This window comes from Trachemys scripta, chromosome 16, assembly GCF_013100865.1.
Source record: "Trachemys scripta elegans isolate TJP31775 chromosome 16, CAS_Tse_1.0, whole genome shotgun sequence".
Taxonomy (NCBI): domain Eukaryota; kingdom Metazoa; phylum Chordata; order Testudines; family Emydidae; genus Trachemys; species Trachemys scripta.
In genome coordinates, this window is record NC_048313.1 from 14,443,839 (window position 1) to 14,465,317 (window position 21,479).

The window sequence follows — 21,479 nt, forward strand, 5'->3', positions numbered from 1 at the left end:
CGGGGGGGCTGTGTCAGGGGTTGGGAGGATGGAGTCACTAAATACAGGGTAACGTGGTTCCCCCCGTGCTGGGCCAGCCAGCCTTTCCCCCTGGTTCTTACGGCCTCGGGGCCTGCCCTAAAGTTCAGACCCCTGCCCGCATTTTGCCCTGGCAGTCCCAGCCCGCTCCAGGCGAACGCCGCACACTGCAGAGCCAAAGGGCAGCTGGTCGCTGCTGCTCGCAGCCTGCAACGCTGCATCCAGAACCGGTCCCAGCCGAGCACCTGCAAAGACCAACGGGGACAGGACCGGAGCGAGTGGACGGAGGCGACTGGGCACGGGTCCGATGCAGCTTGTGCAGCCAGTCAGTAGCTTAATAGGCAGCACCCGCTGGCTGCTTTGGGAATCCAGACATCAGGCGTTTGCAAAATGACCCCCAAATGCTGGTGCAGCCCCTCCGTCCTCTTTCCCTTGCTGCCAGCTCGAGCGCCATCTGCTCACCGCTGCGTAAGGGAGTGTGTCCACCCGCCCCAGCATGCCCTGCGAGACAGCTCCAGGGGATGAATGGGCCACAGCACAACCATCGAAGGCCGGGGGTCCTGGGGCCAAAGCTCTGGGCGATGGGACGGGGGTGGGCATGCTCAGTCTGGCGCCGGCTGGGAGTCCACACCTGCTTCTCAAGGCCCGTTTAACACAAGCCACCGGGGCTACTGCCTGCAACTCCACAGCAGCCCTGCCCCTCCGCCCGCCTGCCCTAGCGCTAGCCCCCTCCCGGAGAGTCGGGCCCTGCAGAACAGCCCAGGTTAGCAAAGCTCGCACAACACAGACACGGCACACACGGGACAGACACGGGTTATACCATGTTGTACTGCTGGGGCGGAGACACGGGCAGGAGGACCTGGGGACAGGAGCTGGCAGAGTACTGAACAGGTTGCAGAGCTGGGACCGGCTGAGACCAGCGGAGAAGGGGAGAGAAGAGAGAGGTGGGGGGGCATGGGGGAGGGAGAGAAAGAAGGAAGGGCAAGGTTAGTCATCCGAGCTCATTCCAGACACACAGAGGCGCGCGCCGAGGCGGCGAACGGGGCTGCAGAAAGCTATGGTTTTTCATAGCACCGTGAAAAAGAAATGGATGCTCTGGGGAGCTGGGGAAGCCTATCTCTGTGGGGGGCTGGAATGGGGGGGGAAGAGGAACGGGGGTGGGGGCAGCTCTCACCCCCTCACACAAACCACGACGCTTTCAGCTCCTTCAGAAGCTCCACCCCCACGCAGGCACCATTGCTGGGCGCAGAGGGACAGAGATCCCGCACTCCCCTCATGCCCCCCACCCCCATTTCAGCCACGGTGCCTTTCAGGGACTGTTCAGCTGCCCGACGCCTCTTGGATTTGGGCAGATTTTTCTCATCACTGACCACACTGTAGTTTAACGCTGCTAACCCCACGTGACCCAACCTGGCATGAGATCAGCTACAAACCCATGAGAATTCAACCCCCAGGAAGTGCCGGGTTCTTCCCAGTCACCTCCTGGTTCCAAGCTTTTCAGGGCCAAGATTCTCCTGTAATCACAGGACTCCGGGAGCTGAGGCTTTAGCCGAGACATGCGATGACACGGCAAGACTTGGCCACACTGCACCTCCAAAGCCTTTGCCAACACCCTGCGGCTCACGCCCAAACTCCCACCAGATCTCGGACAAAGCAATGGGGAAATCAACCACCGCTGGTGGGAACAGCCTCGTACTGGCCATTTTGGGAGGGGGTGTGTGAGAAGCAAGGCTCCCCCCAGCTTTTGGGGCAGCTGGAGCAGTTCAGCACCCCAAGGCCCCTGCCATTCCAAGCCACATCTGCTGCCTTCCATTCAGTTGTGCCATGGAGCTCGGACAGCTCTGAACCCCAGCCTGGCACCACGCCACCCCTGGTGAGTTACAGCTGCCTGGGGGCGCGAGGGGTGTGTGTGGAAGCGGTGGGTGAAGTTGCCCTGCTTGGCCTCTGCGGTTCTGCTAAGCTGCTTTCTCAAGCGATTCCCGCTGGGGGCTAACACCCACCCCCCAACCTGCAGACAGACTCTCCCGGCAAGCCTTGGATCAGCGCCGACTCCTCCTGGATAAGGGCGAGGTCGGGCGGGGAGCCAGCCACGCACCACGCAGACAGTCTCCAGCCTTGTCTACACCGAGGGGTTTCATTCGCACTGAGTTCTGGCGGGCGAACCGTCCGGAGGAGGCACTGACTGCACACACACCGTCAACTGTTTTCTGATTCAATCCGGATCAGCCGGTCTACATAGCTAGGACTCAGGCTGGAGTAAGCGCACAGCATTCTGGGTGGGTAGCCCACTGTGCTTTGCTTCGTTGCTGAGCTCTGTGCATTGTGGGATACGTAGCGGCAGTCAGGCGGAAGGGACTGGAGCTCTGGGGTGAAGGCAAACGGCTGCCGGGCGTGTTACGCCGGGGCCCAGAAACGGGCACTGGCCTGGGCCTCTTGTCACGGCGCCCAGCAGCGCATGTTGTGCTCAGCGCTCTGGTTCTTCGCCTCACAGACTCTAAGGTCAGAAGGGACCATCCTGATCAGCTAGTCCGGCCTCCTTCACGTTGCAGGCCACAGAACCTCGCCCACCCACTCCTGTAACAGCCCCTAGCCTCCGGCTGAGACATTCACTCCTCAGAGATCATGGTACAGACACTCCACCATTGACACGAGTTTAAACCTGCAAGTGACCCCGTGCCCCACGCGGCAGGGGAAGGCGAAACCCCCCCAGGGTCTCTGTCAACCTGACCCGGGGGAAAAGTCCTTCCCGACCCCAAATACGACGACCAATTAGACCCTGAGCATGTGGGCAAGACCCACCAGCCAGACACCTGGGAAAGACTTCTCCGGAGTAACTCAGAGCCGCCCCCAGCTAGTGTCCCGTCTCTGGTCGTTGGAGAGAGTTGCTGCTAGCAGTCACAGAGCGGCTACATGCCATTGTAGGCCGTCCCATCACACCACCCCCTCCATAGACTAACCAAGCTGAGTCTCAAAGCCAGTTAGGGTTTCTGACCCCACTGCCCCCCTGGGCAGGCTGCTTCAGAGCGTCACTCCGGTGACGGTTCGAAACCTTCCCCTAGTTTCAAGCCTACATTTGTTGGTGGCCAGTTTCTATCCGTTTGTTCTGGTCTTACAAGCAGCTTCCGGCTCGTGCCCTCCTGCCGCTCCCCAGCGCGAGTTCTGCTGTTTACCAACCCGCCGAGGGGCATAGCGCCTCGGCGATCTAGGGCTGGGGGCGGGGCCGTACTAGAGCTGCGCCCACCTCCACATGGAAGACGAGGAGTCTCGAGTGAGACGTGGCTGGCCAACCCTGGCGTTCACAGGACCTGCCACCTGTCTCACTGCTTGGGAGGAGGGTGACCAGACAGCAAGGGTGAAAAATCAGGGGGTGGGGGGTAATAGGTGACTAATATAAGAAAAAGCCCCAAATATCGGGACTGTCCCTATAAAATCAGGACATCTGGTCACCCTACTTGGGAGCCTCTTCCGTCTCCCGCTGCCCCCTAGCAGCCCTGGGGACAAAGGCTGGCGGTGACACATTTTAGCTCGCTGCTGTGGCTGCAGGGAATCGGAGCAGAATCCCTGGGCTGGCACGGCGAGGGAGGAGCACGGAGGTTACTGCGGAGGGCCCCATCCTGGTTTTTAGCCGGGTGGAAAGGCAAACGTGGAGCTTCCCACACTCCCCTGCAACAAAACCTTGGTCCCAAGAGAGGTTACAATTCCCACGCGACTGCCTGCCACTGGGCAGACACCGCAGCACCAGTCCCCTGGGGGAGGTTTCCCAGCACAGACAAGGTGTCACTTTGCCTATGTCCAGCCATTCCCCGGAGGTAGGTTCCTGAGCAGATCCACACACCGGGGGCACCCCGAGTCCAGCGTGTGGCACTGAAACCATTCTGGTAAGTCCCGGACGGTCACGCACACAGCAGGGAAGTGGCTGGGGAGCCATGGACCTGTGCAGGACACTGTCCCCTCGCTCCTTTGGGGAACCTGCTATGGGGAGGGCAGGAAAGGGGACACTGAGCAGACTCCCTCCGTAGAGAAACACAGCTTTGGAAGCGATCCACAGAGAACTCAGAATGGAGCGGAGATCGGCAAGCGGGAGCGAAAGCCGGCGCCATACGCAGGCAGCAATGCAGCACTCCCCTGCCAGCGCCTGGGACCGGCTACCACCACCGCCACCGACCCTCACCTCGTCATTTAGGGGTGGTGGGTGGCCAGCGAACTACAGCAAGAGACAGCCATGGAGACATGGTTCCCGCAGACTCCGAGAACGGAGGTGCTTTCTAACGGGCCGTGGGTCCACATCTGACCCTCCTGGCTGGTGGAGCATCCCATGGGCAAGAATGATAGGGAGATGAACCTGTGTCACAGAGTCCCCGGGCGATGCTCTGGAACTACTCCCCACAAAGCCAGTCAGGACTTTGGGGAGCCTCCTCTCCCTTGGAGCAGACTGTCTTCAGGGCAAGAAGCTCACATGGCTTCACCTCCTGGGTCTCTCCTGGGAGCATTCAGCATATGCCCCTCCGTGCGCTTCCCACAGCGAGTCCGCCCAGGCTGGGTCCTGGGGAAGCCAAAGGGTTCTGCACCCCCCACTTCGCAGTCAGACGTGACTCTCAGCCAGCCAGTAAAACAGAGGTTTATTAGATGACAGGAACACGGTCTAAAACAGAGCTTGTAGGTACAGCGGCGAACGGGACCTCTCGGCCAGGTCCATTATGGGGTTCACAGAGCCAGACACCCACGTCTGCCCTCACACCTAGTCCCCAGGTAGCTCCAACTCTCAAAAACCCCTCCAGCCCCTCCTTCTCTCGGCTTTGTCTCTTTCCTGGGTCAGGAGATCACCTGATCTCTTTGTTCACCTTTAGCTATTTCCTTGCAGGGGGGAAGGGACCCTGGCCATTTGTTGCCAGGGAGACAGAGTGTCAGTGATTTATGCGCACTGGCCTTTCCCCACCACCTAGAGACTTAAGAAATGCATAGGGGAAACTGAGGCACTCACACAGTATTCAGAGGAAACATTAAGAACAGTTTTCAGAGTAGATTAACATTAAGAACAGTCCCACTTCGTCAAATCTCTCCCCCCTTCGAGACTGAACTGAGCGAGGTCACTTTAGCCAGTGCCCTGGGGAAGTTTGAACCCACCAACGTTCCCATGGATGCCCCATCATCTCTCCCATTCCTTGGTGGGAGTTACACCAGGACATTCCAATTTCAGGCCCACCCGTGGGTATGTTGTGCTTGATGGCGCTTGCAGGCTGCATGTGGGAAGGTTTATGCGGCCTGTACCCTTTTGCCACCCCAATACCCCTGGTGTCTAAACTGAGATTGGGTCTTTTCCCAGCGCTCCAGTTTGGAGGGCTGCAATTCGAGCTCTCGGTTAAGAGCCCCCATCTTGACCTTGGCCCCCCTCTGAACACGTGTCTCTGTCTCCAGGAGCTCGGCATCAGCCCCTTGCATGTGACGCTGCCCAAAACTATACAGCTGCAGCTTTCTAAGGGCCTGCACCATGGTCAGGCATTTCCTCTCTGAGGCCGCATAGTTCTGCTCCCAGGGCAGCCGTTTCTGGCTCAGGTACCCGGTGGGATGTCTCCCGCCCTTCGCATCGGCTTGCATTAGCACCGTGCCCAGCCCTGCGTCTGAGGCGTGGGTGAACCCTGCAAAAGGCTTGGCAAAGTCTGGGTTTACCAGATTTACCGGGCCCTGGATTAGAGTCTCCTTCAGTATACAGAGAGCCCTCTGGCCCTGCTCGGTCCAGACCACCTCGTCTGGCTTACCCCTCTCACACAGCTCAGGGATGGGGGCAGCTAGGGGCTAACGTGGGGTACAGACCTCTGGTAGCACCCGACCATCCTGATAAAGGCCTGGACTTGTTTCTTGGTCTGGGGAATGGGCCAATCTCTGATCATCTCCACCTTGCACTTTACGGCTTTTACCCTCAGTCCTGCCTCCTTGAGGCAGCCCAGCCCCCTCTTCACCTGGGACACCTGTTCCTCTCAGGTCTGGCTAAAGACACACACGTCATCGATGTACGCCAGGGCCAAGTTCTCCATCCCCCTCAGCTTGTCTAGAATCTCCCCAGGCCTAGGCGTGGTGTAGGCATCGGACACGGTGATGGCTTTAAGCTTCCGATAGTCCTCACAAAACCAGATCATTCTGTCTCCCTTGGGGACCAGCCCCACGGGTGAGGCCCATGGGCTGTTGAACGGCTGGATCACATCTAAAGCCAGCATGTCCTTGACCTCTCTCTCCAGGTTCTGGGCTGCTTTCCCAGTGACTCTGAGCGGGGAACACCTGATGGGGAGATTGGCTCCCACCTCAGGGAAGAGATCCACCCAGGGGTCTTCCCCCTTCTCCTCCCATACAGCAGCTCGAAAGGGAAGAACCCCGTGGATTCCTGGGGCACCACCAGCTGCCTCCCGATTCCCCACAGTTCTACTTCCCCTTGGGGAGCCCATTCCTGGTACAGGAATCCCTTCTCCCACCGGACTCTGTCCCTGCAGCCTTCCCCAAGGGGGTTTGCAGCTCTGTGGCCAGCAAGTTCCCTCAGCTTCTCCAAGGAGGGAACCTTCTGCAGCTCGGTCTGGAATTCAGCTGCTGGGGAAGGGAGTGGGACCTGTTCCCTCTCGCTGGCTGGGCCTGGGGTCACAGCCCCTCTGAGCCCTGTCCCTGGTAGCTCTCTCCCTGCAGTGTAATCACTTCCCAGCAGTACGTCTGGGCCAGGCAAACCTGGTTGGCAGCCGACCTGCCCTGCCTGTGTCCCCCCCCACTCAGCTGGGGTCTCAGCTCCCACCGTGCCCAGCACTGTCCTTGTTGTCCCAGTGGGGGCAGGCAGCGAGCTCTCTGCTCTGGTCACAGCATCAGAGCCAGCATGAGCCCCCTCTCCGGTGTGCAGGGGGGCGGGGAGTAATTCTCCGACACACTCAGCCCCAGGGGTCTGGTTACAGGTAGGCAGGTATCCTGAGCCCAGCAGCCCCTCCCTCCTGCCAGCCAGGTCATTTGCATTTTCACTGACCATTTCCCTCTTAGCCAAGTGGTTAGCGGGATTCAAATTCAAAGCCTCGACCATTACAGGGGCAGGGCCTGGATCTTGTCCCAAAGAGACACAGTCACCCCCCAACAGGACCTCACAGCCGATATCCTGGAGAACCCCAATGACCAGCCAGCCCGACCCCTCCTGGGTCTGCACAGGGATCCGGGCCATAGACAGGGCGAGGGCCTTCATCCTGGGGACCTTCACCCAGGTCACACAGCCCCTCAGCATCTGAGGCTGCACCACCTGGGGCCCGACAACAGTTCTCTCTGTCCCAGGGTCTTGCCACCCCAGGAATGTCTCCCCATTGACCCCCACCTTCCGCTCCCACTGGGGGCCCGAGGGGCCTGAGCCCAGGAGACTCCACACAGACATATAGGCTGGGGCCAGGAGTGGGAGCCTGTCCACCACCCCACCCAACTGGCTGACGGCATCTATGACCTTGGGACCCAGCAAGGGGGCTAGATACCGGGGCTTTTCTGCAGGGTCCCCCTGGTTCAAATCACCAGCCTGCTCGAAGGCCGTGTGGTGGGCATCCACATCTCCTCCCTCCTTAACCAGGGGCAGCAATTTAGTGTTGAGGCTCCCTGCGGAACTGCAAGTCTGGGGTCTATCCCCACTCACCCCTGGGGAGCCCCCTATGCCTCTCCGCTCCACCAGTGCCAGTCCATGCTGCCGCTGCTTCTCCTGCAGCTTTTCCTCGGGCGCTCGCTCTCTCTCACGGTCCTCTCGCTCTCTCGGACTCTCCGATCCCCCGATGGGGAACCCGATCATGAAGACCCCTGTCTGGTTGGGGATGCCTGGCTACCGCTCCAGCTGCTCCCAGATCCTCTTGTAGCCCCGTCTGGGTCAGAAATCTGCTCCTTAGAGTGGTCCTCGTCCTCCAGCTGCACGATTAACTGGGCCTTGGTGAACTTCCCAATGCGTAACCCTCTCTTTTTGCACAGGATGACAATGTCCTTCTTAAGGAGATGGTGATAGGCCATCACTCTGCTGTTCCCAAGTTGCTTTGGACTCACAGGCCCGTGTGCTCTCAGCTCCCCCACGGTTTTCAGGAAGAACCCCTAGTGTGCCAGCCCTTCTCGTGGTCACCACCTCTTTGCCAGGGTCGAGCTTCAGACTCCTCCGCCCCAGGACCACTCGCTGCAATCCCCAGGGGAACCCTGCTACTGCAAACGTCCTTCTCTCTCCCAGGGTCAAGCAGCAGGCTCCTCTGCCCCTAAGACTGCTCGCTGCAGTCCTCAGGGGGACCCCGTTACTCCAACAGTCCTTCTCGCTGGTCACACACTCCCAGGGGTTAATCGCCCCCCGAAACCGTTCCCCCTCTGTTTTACTGCTCCCCAGTCACTTACTGCAAGAAGTGCCATTCACAGGGTGCCGTACATCCCACCTCTGCCACCAGTTGTCACAGAGTCCCCGGGCGATGCTCTGGAACTGCTCTCCACAAAGCCAGTCAGGACTTTGGGGAGCCTCCTCTCCCTCGGAGCAGACTGTCTTCAGGGCAAGAAGCTCACACGGCTTCACCTCCTGGGTCTCTCCTGGGAGCATTCAGCATATGCCCCTCCGTGCGCTTCCCACAGCGAGTCCGCCCAGGCTGGGTCCTGGGGAAGCCAAAGGGTTCTGCACCCCCCACTTCGCAGTCAGACGTGACTCTCAGCCAGCCAGTAAAACAGAGGTTTATTAGATGACAGGAACACGGTCTAAAACAGAGCTTGTAAGTACAGCGGCGAACGGGACCCCTCGGCCGGGTCCATTATTGGCTTCAGAGAGCCAGACACCCATGTCTGCCCTCACGCCTAGTCCCCAGGTAGCTCCAACTCTCAAAACCACCTCCAGCCCCTCCTTATCTCGGCTTTGTCTCTTTACTGGGTCAGGAGGTCACCTGATCTCTTTGTTCACCTTTAGCTATTTCCTTGCAGGGGGGGGAAGGGGCCCTGGCCATTTGTTGCCAGGGAGACAGAGTGTCAGTGATTTATGCACACTGGCCTTTCCCCACCACCTAGAGACTTAAGAAATGCATAGAGGAAACTGAGGCACCCACACAGTATTCAGAGGAAACATTAAGAACAGTCCCACTTCGTCACAACCTGGGCCTTTTAAAACACGGGAGACCGAACTCTACCCCCAGGCCTCAATCCCAGAACTCCTGCTCCCTCTGACTGCAGCTGGGAGACAAAGCTAACCGGCTGCAGGATCGCAGGGCGGGAGAATTCAGACAAGCAGCAGCTTCTGCGGGTCCCTCCAGAGGGGCTGCAGGTCCGAGCACGCAGGGGAACTGGGAGCTGGCAAATGAGTCTTTGTTTTCATGCAGGCCAGATGCAAGTTGCCCTCTGCGCCACGAAGCTCAGGCAACCCCGCCTACTCAGGCCATCAGCTGAGCGTAGGTGCGATTCTCCGAGGAGGGGGTATGGCCAGAGCTCCAGGGCATTCCTACTGCCAGGAACGAGGAGCCAGCTCGGAGCACAGGCCTGGAATCCTGGCTCCCAACACTGACTCTATGGCCTGCAGCAAGTCGCTTTTTCCCCTCTGCCTTGCCTACCCGCTCTGGGCTTCCCGGGGCCCGCGCAGGACTGATGGCTCCGGTGGCGCTTTGCAGATACAAAGCTCAGGACACCAGCTCCACTTACCCTCTTCGGGAGACTTCTACAGGCGTGACTCACGGGAAAGTCACGGAGACAAAGCAACACAGCGAGGTCTAGGGGCCCACCTACACCAGGAGGGCAGAGCCCTACGTCCACACCCAGCGTCCGGCTGGCGTGAACCCTCCCTACCATGAGGCCAGGCGCCCACAGGCCTGGCAGCACGTTCCCTGGCCGCAGCGCCAGGGCAGGCAGGACAACGGACACTGGATTGCTGGGCAGTGCAGCCCACAGAACACTCTGCAGTGACCCCTCTGGCTGGGAGATCGCAGCCCTGCCCATATAACCAGAATGCACACTCCATCTCCCTCCTGAGGAGCCTATGGGCGTTGGGGGCCTGACTTACTGAAAGTCAATGGAATTTGGGCACCTAAGCCCCTTTAGAAGTCAAACTCGATGGCCCGATCCGGGGGCCGGACCAGCGGCGTAGGCTGCCTTTCCCCGCAGGCGCCCCGTTACCGATGCTTTGCACAGCACCAACCTAAGACACAGCGAGGCAACTGCAGCCCCCCAAAAACATCTGCAACCAGGAGCCTGGAGCCAACCTGCTGCCAACCAAGCCCGATTCTCAGCCTCTGGAGCTGGGAGCGCGAATACTATTGCACTTCCGGAGCCGGGCGGGAGGGAGGGAGCCCGAGGGGACAGAGCTGTGACTCACCGGGGAGATCAGGTGATTACTCATCGCCGGCTGTTGCTGGGGAGTGGGCGGAAGTGCTTGGTGCTGCTGTGGCTGCACAGTGCATGGCAAGAAGCTCCCTCGGCCAGGCTGGGACGCGGAGACTTGGCTGCACGCTTCCGAGGCTAGCGACAGACCTTGAATGGAGAGAGAAGAGGCAGTGTCGGTACCTGGGAGAGGGACCCATGAGCCGGCTCCCCATCCACCCCCAGCTGTTTCCTCCATTCATCCATATAAAGACATCTGTGTCTGTCTGCCAAATGGAAACCTTCCCCAAGAAAGCTTCTGCTCTGGGAGCGGCGCAGGGACCAACGTGCTCCTAGATCCCGGCAGACGAGGAGCCACTTCCCCTCTCCCTGTCCACACTGCAAGCAGGAGGTGCCATGCGTAGGCAAGCTAGCTCGCTACCACTAGCAGCCCCGGGCTAGCCACGCAAGTGCAACCCTGCCCGGGACCCTGCCCACGTACATCTCTGGAGCGCAGGGTAGGCGTACCCAGCGCACGCACTCACAGCTTTCTATGGTGCTCAAACGCTGCACTGCTGAGTTACATTACAAAATGGTGCTTTCCTGGCCCCCTTTGGTCTGTTCGCGAACTAGTCTAACCGCAGCTTGGCCGGGATCTCACATTCCATGTGTGAAGTGCTTGGCACACTTGGGGGAGCTAATGCGAATATTTTGCTCTGCCTGGCAGCTAAGGTGACCTGATAGCAAGTGTGAAAAATCGGGACGGGGGTGGGGGGGTAACAGGAGCCTATATAAAAAAAAGACCCACAAATCGGGACTGTCCCTATAAAATCGGGACATCTGGTCACCCTACTGGCATCAGAATCTGGTTCAATTCCAACTCTCCTGCTCCTACTGGGTGCAAAAACATGCCCAGAGCCAGGAGCAAGGTCCTTAACTATGCACCTGCGTAGCTTGGGGAAGGAGCCAGGGTAAACAGGAGCGACCTCTGCTGGCTGGAGGTCTCCACAGCACAAAGTGGTTACTATAGAAAAAGCAGCAATTTGATGCGTTCGTTTGGTGGGATAAAATATCATGTACACGTAACGTGGGGAACGTTTTCCCTCTGGCACTGGGTCAGAGAGGGGCCTCAGCAGAAAGGTGCTGTTGAGAACTGTGCAGGTGCTTGCACAGAAGGGGAAGACGGAAGGCAATCCCCTTCACAAATAAAGAAGCTAACAATGGGCAATCATCAGAAACAAACAAGAGAGGGAAGAAAGGTGTGGACAAAGGTACGCCTCACTGGAGCCCCAGCTCTAAGCGGGGCTAATACGTGGATGATTGAAAGTGACTTGCTCTGCATACTACAGGAAGCAGCAGGGTGGGTATGTGGCGGGGATACATGCTGCAGAGTTTAATAATCTCCTCTTCTGCACATTTTCCCAACTTAAAAAGGAGTAAGTCTACAGAATAATTGCCTAACCCCTGCATGGGACTAGCAACCCCACTCATTTGTCAGTAGCAGGTTTGGAGAAGGTTGATTTCTTTAATTGCAAGTTACTTTTTTTCAGAGCAAGAAGAAACGGTACTTTCAATTGGTTAGCCAATGTATGAAGTCTGAATCCAAATCAGACCACGTACCCAAGAGATAGCCGCGGGAAAGAGTACGCACAGCTCCCTGCAATCAGAAAGAGCAAGAACAGATCCCTCTGCCGTGCCGCTAATCACACGTATTTTCAAACGAGCTCAGCTCCCACCGTTTGAAAATCTAGGCCCAGTTGTGGGTGCTGGGCAGGTGAAAATCTAGCCCCAGTTGTGGGTGCTGGGCAGGTGAAAATCTAGCCCCAGTTGTGGGTGCTGGGCAGGTGAAAATCTAGCCCCTGTTGTGGGTGCTGGGCAGGTGAAAATCTAGCCCCAAACTTTAAGAAAACCTGGCCTCACAATGGGATGTGCCCAGTCCTGGAGTTACAAGGTAAAAGCTCCATTGTAAAGGCCAGTCTATGCTTTGAAATAACACCCGGCAGATTCTAACGCCAGTTCTTTACTCCTTCACTGGAGCAAGTTGTTGCGATGAAGCCAAACGATGTAAAACTCCACTAACCTAAACTAACTAACGAATCGAAACTCAGCTCAGAGTCTCAGCACAGCCCGGTGATGGCAGCTCTCCGGAGGGAGCGTTACAGTGAAGGGGGAAGCAGGATTTCATTCTCCGCTGACTAAGGTTTTTGTCAGTTGCCATGTGGCTACTCGGCCATCACCACTGCATTCAAGTGACGATGAAACCGCAGCTTTCTCCACTGAAAACGCCTGAGGACACCTGGAAATTCAGCACGCTGCTTTTTCTGCCTGTGACATACGGCTGGTCTCCCTAACAAGGAACCAGTCTGAGCGCTGGTAACGCCCCCGGAATGCCCTTAACCGGCACGCTCACCGGGCCAGGGACCAGTGGCAGTTCAGGCCTGTTCACCAAGGCACGGAGGTTGAAATCCATTATGGTGCGTCTGAAACTCTAGCCTGTGATTAGTGGCTCTCTAAGAATTGGCAGCATCTTACCTGCTGTTAGGTTAAGTCTGACGAGATCAGCTAATTATCGGCTCCTTCCCCCTGAGAGCAAGAAAAGTGCAGAACGATTTGCCTTGCCTGGGCAAAGTCCCCTTCCGGCTGTGAGAGCCCGCGGAGGGGGAGAAATGGGTGCCACAGGACCTGCAGGCCCAGGGGATGGGAGTGTGGCACCACAGGGAACACACACGTGGCTGGGCCAGCTCACCAGTTCCAGTCATGTTAGATAAGGCCCCAGTGTCTGGTAGCTGCCCAGAGATGCACTAGCCCTCCCCAACCTTGCTATTGCACGACACAGGAATCACCAGCTCTGTGCTGTGGGCCTGGGGACAGGGCCCCGGCTCTGGCAAAGCGGTACCTGGCCTGGCCGTCCTGCTGGCGCTGGTCCCGATGCTGTCCCCTCGCGTGAGGATGGAGATGCCGCTGAAGCTGCTGGCTTTAGTGACAGGCGGGCGCAGGTTGCGGATGGAGCTGTCCGAGTCTGTGCTGCTCCACGGCCGGGGCTCCAGCGACTTCAGTTCGCTCTCTGTGCTGCTCTGACGGCTGCCCGAGGCCCGGTTCAGAGCGTCCCGGTTCCCCCTGCAGAGACCACAGCGGTTACACGGCCTCTCCCGGCACAGGGGAGCAGACGAACGAGAGCGAGCGGTGGCAGGTGTTCCGGAGCCCGGCACGCCGACACCAGACACGGGAAATGGGTGGTGCAGGGCTGCGGGAGTCCCCGGGGCTTTCCCAATGGCCTCGCTCGCACGGCTGCTTGGGAACGAACAGCCCAGAGCCCGCTGATCCGCTGACAAGCCGCCCCGAGAGCAGGACTGGGCTGGCTCTGGCCAGAGATCCATGCACCCGGCTAACCCCCTCCTCACCCCAGGAGCTGAAGGGGACGTCTACACTGCAGCTGGGGGCGAGCCTGGGCAGACAGACTCCCGCTGGTGCACTGAAAAGAGCTGGGTGGATACGGCACCGGTGGAGAGTCGGGCTGGCTACCTACGCTCAAGCCCACCTCTGCTGGTGCTGCTCCGTCCACACTGATATTTGTAGTGTGCTCGGTCCAGCCCTGTCTGCCTGGGCCGGCAGCCTCACTTCAGCTGCAGGGCAGACATACCCTAATGGTCAAGCTCTCAGACCCTCCCCTTCTGAGGCAGACACTGGCCTAGACCCCCGTGGGGTCTGCTCCCACGTACACTAACACCCCCCCAGATCAATGTCCCTTCACTCTGCAGCAGGGCACTCCCGCCGTCCTGCCCCCAGAGGAAGGGTCACCGTGAATGTGAGTGTGACAGCGTGGGGCAGCGGAACCAGAAGCAGTCTCTGGGGAATTGTCACAAACGCCATCCGGCCGGAGAGAGAGGCTTTGCGGGCTCGCCCCGACGCACAATCAGAGCTGAACTAATGGGCATCACCTCGGCCTCTGGGCTGGGAGCCCGGACCCAAGAGGCAAAGAGGGGGAATTGTGCAAAACCAAGAGGGCATGAATGGGTGCCACGAGGCCATGCCGCGGGAGGGGCGGGGCTTTCATTGAGTTGTGTCACCCATCGGAACACTGGCTCCAGCTGATCGGAATCCCCCCAAGCTGCAGCTGCTCCCGGCCCTGGTGTTTTGGCTACGCAGGCTCCGGAGCAGAGCCCACCTCCGCTTCCCGACTCCCAGCCATGGGGCGATACTGCACATTGCACATGACCCACTGGTACGAGCGGGAGCTCGACGTCTACAGCAGAGGGGGCGGACTGGTGAAGCCGCAGCACCTTGGGGGGAGGGGGGGACAGTGGGGGCAAATAACCAGCTAAGCAAAGTATAAACAGCTTCTGGACACCACAGCCGGTGCCCTCCGCGGCCCTCGCTTGGCCGACAGCCGGGGAACCGGAGTTGCTTGGTTTCTAACGGCTGAACCGTCCCATTACAGCACGGGCAGGGGCCGGACGAGCTTCCAACACCCCCCCTCCCCTCATCGGCATCCCTCACATCCCATTCGGGATAGGGGAGCCCTTTTGGAGCTACGGAGGAGGGAGTCTCCATTCAATCCTCTGTCGCAATCCCCCCGATTCCTTTGGCCGGGTGAGAACACCTGCCCAGCCATCCCAGACCTGACCCTGCCTGGCCCCGATGACCTACAGTGGATAGGTTCCAGATTCTCCCTTGCTAATACCCTGAGCCATTCCACAGTGCCCACGTCCGAACCCTGCCGCCCAGCAACTGCCCGTCAGTGCTGTCTCCTGCTGCGCCCTCAACTAGTCTCGCTACAGCTCGAGCTCCGGGAGCATTCATTAGCACCGAGAGCTTCACAGTGAATCGGTTAATTAACAGCACGAAGAGAACGTTCTGAAACGCTGAACTGGCACCAGGGTTCATTGGACCCTTGCACATTAAGGAGCACGGGGACCTGCCTTTCCCCTGCTGCCCCCACAGCCCTGATGCTCCAGCCCCTCCCGGAACGTCGCTGCCCCGATGGCGGTGGCGGAAAGCCGAGATTACAGGAACTGCCATGTGGGAGGGGATAAAGATTAATCCCAAGCGGCTGTTCGGCTTCTTGGAGCATGCTGCAAGCACAGCGGCCTGAGACGCCACCGCGGCGCTGCACGACAGGTGGGCTCGGCTTCCGTGCCCGAGGGGCCCTGAGGTCTGGCGACGGGGAGTGAGCGAGACAGAGCCGGGCACTGAATGACAGCAGGCGACAGAACCGCCAAGCTCTAGGTCAGTCCAGCTCCCCGCAGACAAGGGCCATGGCCTGCGGGACTGAGGACGTAGGCCCCGAAGTCCTTAGGCCTTCTGAAACTTTGTACCCCCCTCTCTGAAAAGCCCCCGTCACAAGCCGGGCTCACACCTGCAGCCTCCCAGGGACCGGGGAGTGTGCGAATGGGCCATGCACACTCAGCTGTTGCCTAGAGGCCCGCTCCTGCCACCCTCTGGCTGCTGGGGGAAACGTAGCTCTGTGTTTGCCTAGGCCAGCAGCTCCCAAACGTTCCTGGTTCACTTACCACCTTCAAACCTGGGGAACAGCCCGGCCGGTGCACCAAGTGCCCACAGCCCTGGCCTGGCCTGTCTGCTCTGCAGGTCCACAGAGCCCTTAGGGGTCTTAATCTGGCCCCTTTCATCAGAAGGAACCGTCCGTCCATTAAAAGAAATCAACCAAAAATGCGGCTGAAGTGGATTCCCTGGGCTCTGTGCAGCAACGCCTGGGGAACGTGTACCGCCAGGGCTCAGCCCCCCCAAACACCACCACCACCAGGACGAAACACCGATGCATGTGTGATGAGATGCTAATTTGATCCCTGCTTAGACAGCTGGGGTTTATCACCGTGAGAACGCAGGTGTCAGAGGCAGGTGGGACCATGTGGCTCGTGAAGTGTTATGATCCTATGAGCCTTTCGCTTCCCCTCCTTCCCCTGTGACCCTTCAGCCCTTGTTTGGAATGAATCAGCAAAAACCACTCCGCAGCAATTTAGTTTGGGAGACAAAAAAACAACGGATGTTGCAAAAGATACGACTCAAAGGACTCCACAAGCAGCCATGCATGGGGCGAGCTCACGCTGCAGAACAACGTACGCAAGAAACCACACAGAGGTACCTAAAAATCTGCCTCCTTTTGTGAGAGCTAGAAGAAAAGCCTTCCTTGGAGAGTCTGTTGGTTAACATCAGAGAAAAGCATTGTTACAGGGTTACCGTGTCCTCCCCTGAGAAAGCTACAGGTGTGGCCGTGAAGCATGCTGGATGGTACTAACCTGCTGTCGTTTAGATATCCGTTCTGACCAGTCTAGTGGAGGGCAGGGTGGAGACGAGGAGGGGAAAAGAAAAAGGAAAATAACTGATAAGGCAGCAGCATTGGCACATTACAAACAAAGGGGCGTCTGAACGCGGAGGGGGCTAGACGGGGCTGGGCTTGGGATCGGGCTGCGTCACGCTCCTGAGTTACTCTGGCTCTCCAAGCCACTGGGACACATTGCACTTCTGTCTAGGTTCTTATTCCAGGGCCATCCCCGGAGCATCAGGTACCTTTTCTAGCTCCTTCCTCCCCACGATGCCCCAGCACTTCACAGACCCCCAGTGCTAGAGAGCGCTGGTCTATAAACCGGCTGACACAGCATGGAGAGAAGAAGGGACTCGCTCCCCGTCACACACAGAAGAGAACCCAGGAGTCCTGATCACTCCCTGGCCCTGCTCCAACCACTAGGCAACGCAGCAGTGCTTTCATAGTTCCCACAGTCTCTAGCACGTCAGTGGCTCACACCTGGCAGTGTCGCCCGAGTTCAGCACGTGGCACCCGACAAGGCATGCTGAACGCTGCGTGCGGAGTCATTCGATTTCCTACTCTCCGCTCAGACGCAGCCCCACCGGCCAGAGGTTGCACGGTCATTTCCCGAGGGCCACTAGACAATGACTCCCCCGGGCCACCGGCCAGTAGTACTGGCTAGCTCCCGGAGCGCTGTATCCTGCTCTCCACTTGGCCAGAAGCCCAACAGCTCCCAGCAGGGCTTGGCACAGGGTCTCTTCAACGCTCCGGGACCCCTCGGGGGTGTGTGTGTGTGTGGGGCAGGTAAAGCCAGGAGCAAGTTATTAACCAGCCCAGTCGCAGATTAGCATTGGGAACGGTCACTAAATCCAACCCCTCCTGTTTGTCCTGGCACAAGGATCCTGCCCAGGGCATGCTGCTAACAGGCACTGCTCAGCACGGCCTCTATCGCACCACTGCACTGCCCTCGCCCTCACCCCACTTCCACCCTGTAACCTCCCCAGGGGGCTGGATTGCTACCTCCAGCAGTTGCCTCTAGGGAGCAAATTCCTTGAGGAACTTCCACTCCAGGTGGCCACTTAGCAAAAGAAAGAAAAACACCCGCGAACAGCCCCACCCTGGAAGGCGCAGACACGTGGGTGCGGTCAGTATTCCCTCCCCTGCTAACTTAGCATGGCTACATTAGAAACGGGGGCCAGGAGATTTTGGGTACCCAATTGGAGCCGACTGAAAAGGGCCGGATTCCCAGAAAGTGGGTGCTCTGCCCTGTCTGAAAAGCAGGTGTCAAGTGGGGCCCCCAGAACCCCGCCCATGACACTGCACCTCATATTCATATTACTATGATATGGTTATAGCATAATTATGAGGCATTTCATGCAAGATCAGTCGTGTGAGGTGCCATTGGAAAAGTGATGATTTGCTGAAGTGCATTATCCTATTTGTGTGCAGGTGTCATTTTTGTCTCTAAAGTTACGGATATTGACTATGGCTCTGTACTTCAAATGTAGTTACGCCTGGGTGACGCCCACTCGGCAAGATGTTTTCAGTCTAGAGAGCTGGTTGGGAAGGGCCCAGTCAGGGCAATGAGCCGCTAGGGAGAACAATAGGCTTCAGGAGAAGCCTATCTCCTACCTGGGGAACCTTCCTGAGAACACGCTACGCAGCCTGTGAGTAATGGCTGCCATGCCTCTACGAGGACATGTGACCAGGCCACATGATGCTGGACTCCATCTTGGGATGTCAGTATTTTCCCAGAGTCTGGTCTGGGAACCAAGCTTTGAAACAAAGGGTTCCCGCCATATGCTAAAGCTACATAAGGCAGTGAGTGACATCAGCTGGGGTTCACAAGAAGACTCCTGGAAACACCCGAGGAACAAGGACTGCACTGGGGAAGTGCTGGACCCAGGCTAAAGGGATTTCTAGCCTGTGAATGAAACACCTGGGGATTCCATGCTGTAAAGCAAATGCAGCTTGGCCCTTAAGGACAGGATGACCAGATAGCAACTGTGAAAAAACAGGACTGGGGGGGGGGGGGGGGGGGGCAGTTTAATAGGCGCCTGTATAAGAAAAGTCCTAAAAATGGTCCCTATAAAAACGGGACATCAGGTCACCCTACTTAAGGTTTCTAACCTAGCGACACTGATCCCGCCCTCAAGAATGACAGGTCAGTGAAATGGCAAACCCGCTGCTAGATCCAACCCCCTGAGCCCATACGTCTATTCACATGCCAAAATTATAACAAGCGCGGAGTGGGGGAGAGGGGCAGCTGGCTGGGGCATGGAGGGGCTCCAAAGAAAAAGCACCTTGAGAACCAAGAAGGGGGGAAGCTCTGCTAGCAGCCAGCCTTACCTCTCGGGCAAATATCCGCTCTCTGACCCTCTGATACTCCTCTTCTCTCTCTTCTATTGATTTGCTCCTCCTCCCGTCCTGCAGAGGGATCCTGATCTAGAGTGACAAGCAGAATTGGGCTGGTTAAACGCTGGCTCCATGCCCCCTGAGTGTAGCAGCAAGGGAAGGCGATGTGGCACAGCGCCCGGGGTCTGCACGGTGCTCTGATAACCCGACACGGTCTCTGCCCCAAACGACTGCTGCTGGCAGGAAACGCTCTGGGGTCTTAATTGGCGCACGTGTCCAGGTCGAGCAGAGCAGCTCTAGAACAGCGTTTAAAAGAGAACTGGATAAATTCATGGAGGTTAAGTCCATTAATGGCTATTAGCCAGGACAGGTAAGCAATGGTGTCCCTGGCCTCTGTTTGTCAGAGGGTGGAGATGGATGGCAGGAGAGAGATCACCTGATCATTGCCTGTTGGTCCACTCCCTCTGGGGCACCTGGCATTGGCCACTGTCGGCAGACAGGATACTGGGCTAGATGGACCTTTGGTCTGACCCAGTACAGCCGTTCTTATGTTTGGATCAGCTGACTGGAGAGAGATCACAGCTGCAGATGCTGCTTGTGGCTGGAAAGCTCCTCCCCGCTCCTGCACACCCTGTTGCTTGGACTCAAGATCTAGGCCTCACGAGAAGCATAGTAGCAAGGCAGGATCTAAGAAGAAGATGGGAGATTGCACTCCCATGCAACGGCAGTTCTCTGTCCCAAGGAGCTAACCATCTAAAACAAGCATCGAAGCAAGGGCTGAGAACACGTCAAGGGCGCTCCTGGGAGGAGAAGGCTACAGCAGAGAGGAGCACGAGACGGCTCGTTAGGAAGGATACCTGCCTCTCGCCAAGTTTGATTTCTTCCAGTTTGTAGCCGGCATCCCAAGCGCAGGCGGGAAGGTGAGCAAGGGAAGGGTGGGCTGCAAAAGCAAACTCTGAGTGGGGCTATGAAGCAGCAGAGCGGGGCTGCCTGGCATGAGGGATCAGGCTGCAGGAAGCCACCAGTGTGGAGCTCCCAGGAGGCGAGGGGTCCCTGAGCACGGAGGCTGCATCACTCCTCTGAGTGAAGGCTCCCTTCTGGCCAGGGACCTAGGGTCCCTGCTGATTTTATTAGTCCGTGTGCAGCTTACTCGTCTGGCCGCCCTGGCGGGGTGGAGGGGTGACTTTGCAACGGCTCAAGCTCACTGTTCGTCCAGGGGAATTCCTCGCTACTGCACGGCCCTTGGGGGACCTCTAGCACCCTGGGAGCCGAGCCTGCCTGGCAACATGGTGAGGACTGGGGAAAACCCTGGGGGGAAGGGAAAGCATATTAACTCTGAAAGCTCAATTGGGCAATTTACTGGCAAGGCTGTTAACCATTTCACTGCTGATCATTTAATCAAAGGCCTTTTTTTGAATTCAGCTAAAACTGTTGGCGGGTTAAGGTCCAGTTTGCTGCAGAGTGCCTGGGGATTTGCCTTCCATCCACTAGCCCTGTGCTGCTGGAAGAGACAGTGGGGGCCTCTGTGGCAGTTTCCTGGGAGTACAGCTGTGGAGGGAGACAGCACGGACCCAGAAGGGATTTCAAGCTGCCCCCATGCAAGCAGGAACGTCCCCAAACTCACTGATGAAAACACCGGCGGGTCCCATTTCCAGGCTACCAAGATGCCAAGAGACACTGAGCAAAGCTCGGCAGTTGCCCCTTCGGCTTTCGGAAAGGGCCTGGACACCTCTCACCCAAACTCACCTGATTATCGTCCCGGTCCATGCTGGCGTCATCTCGCTTTAGGATGAACCTCTGTGGAAAGTCCACGTTCTTCTCGTCTTTGATGTGCTCGGAGAACCTTTGCTCGGGGCTGCAGGGAGGAAAGACGCCGTCATGAGGGGCAGGCGAAGGTGAACGGGAACCTTCCCTGTGTTCCTCTGCTGCCAGGCAGGCCTGGGGGTGCGAGGCAGAGGAGGTCACGGCAGAGGTTCCAGGCTGCAAGCCACGGTGCAGGCAGGCTGGGGCATCAGTGCATTCAAGAAAAGGGAAAGCTCCCACCCATGTCTGCACTTGGATTTGGGAGGGTGGATCTCTAGGCTTCCCCCCTCACCACACCACTTTAAAGGCCTGTCGGGATGAGGCTGTGAAATATTCCAGGCGTGCTTTGGGGACGGGGTGGGGATTACGAGGGCGGGGGTTGCTTTGGAGGGATTTCCCAGCTCTCCCCTCAGCCCCAGGGCTCTCCTTACATCCTGGTGTTACTGGTCTTGTTGATAATGACGGCTTTCCCAGTTTGGTCAACGTTATGGTCCATGCCGAAGTAGGCAGCTACCCTGTGCAAGAGCATCCGGTGATACGAGGTCATCTGCGGGAACTTCTTGAACTGATTGCTGAGAACAGAAGAGGGGACAGAGCCCTTGTATTCAGACTGCGTCAAACAGACCAGACACAAACAGGGGTCAGCCCAGAAAGACCAGGGCCCCGATTCAACAAAGCATTTAAACACGTGCTTCGGTCTCAGCGACTTCACGCGCCAAAGCAGGGGTGGGATGACTCACGGGCTTAA

At 58.0% G+C, this 21,479-nt stretch overlaps 1 protein-coding gene across 14 annotated transcripts in view; it reads right to left on the bottom strand.

The window, feature by feature from the left end:
* R3HDM2 (R3H domain containing 2) overlaps positions 1–21,479 on the bottom strand; it is a 99,856-nt gene that overhangs the window by 13,207 nt on the left and 65,170 nt on the right. For 8 of the 14 annotated variants that reach the window (XM_034792224.1, XM_034792230.1, XM_034792223.1 and 5 more), the window contains 8 exons: positions 21,163–21,303; positions 20,675–20,783; positions 18,923–19,018; positions 16,566–16,597; positions 16,412–16,465; positions 13,208–13,428; positions 10,328–10,482; positions 839–928 (listed from right to left, as the gene is read on the bottom strand). In XM_034792224.1, coding sequence (XP_034648115.1) covers positions 839–928; positions 10,328–10,482; positions 13,208–13,428; positions 16,412–16,465; positions 16,566–16,597; positions 18,923–19,018; positions 20,675–20,783; positions 21,163–21,303 — 898 coding nt within the window. The remainder of the gene's footprint in view (positions 1–838; positions 929–10,327; positions 10,483–13,207; positions 13,429–16,411; positions 16,466–16,565; positions 16,598–18,922; positions 19,019–20,674; positions 20,784–21,162; positions 21,304–21,479) is intronic. The other 6 variants (XM_034792226.1, XM_034792225.1, XM_034792229.1 and 3 more) reach the window with 3 other exon arrangements.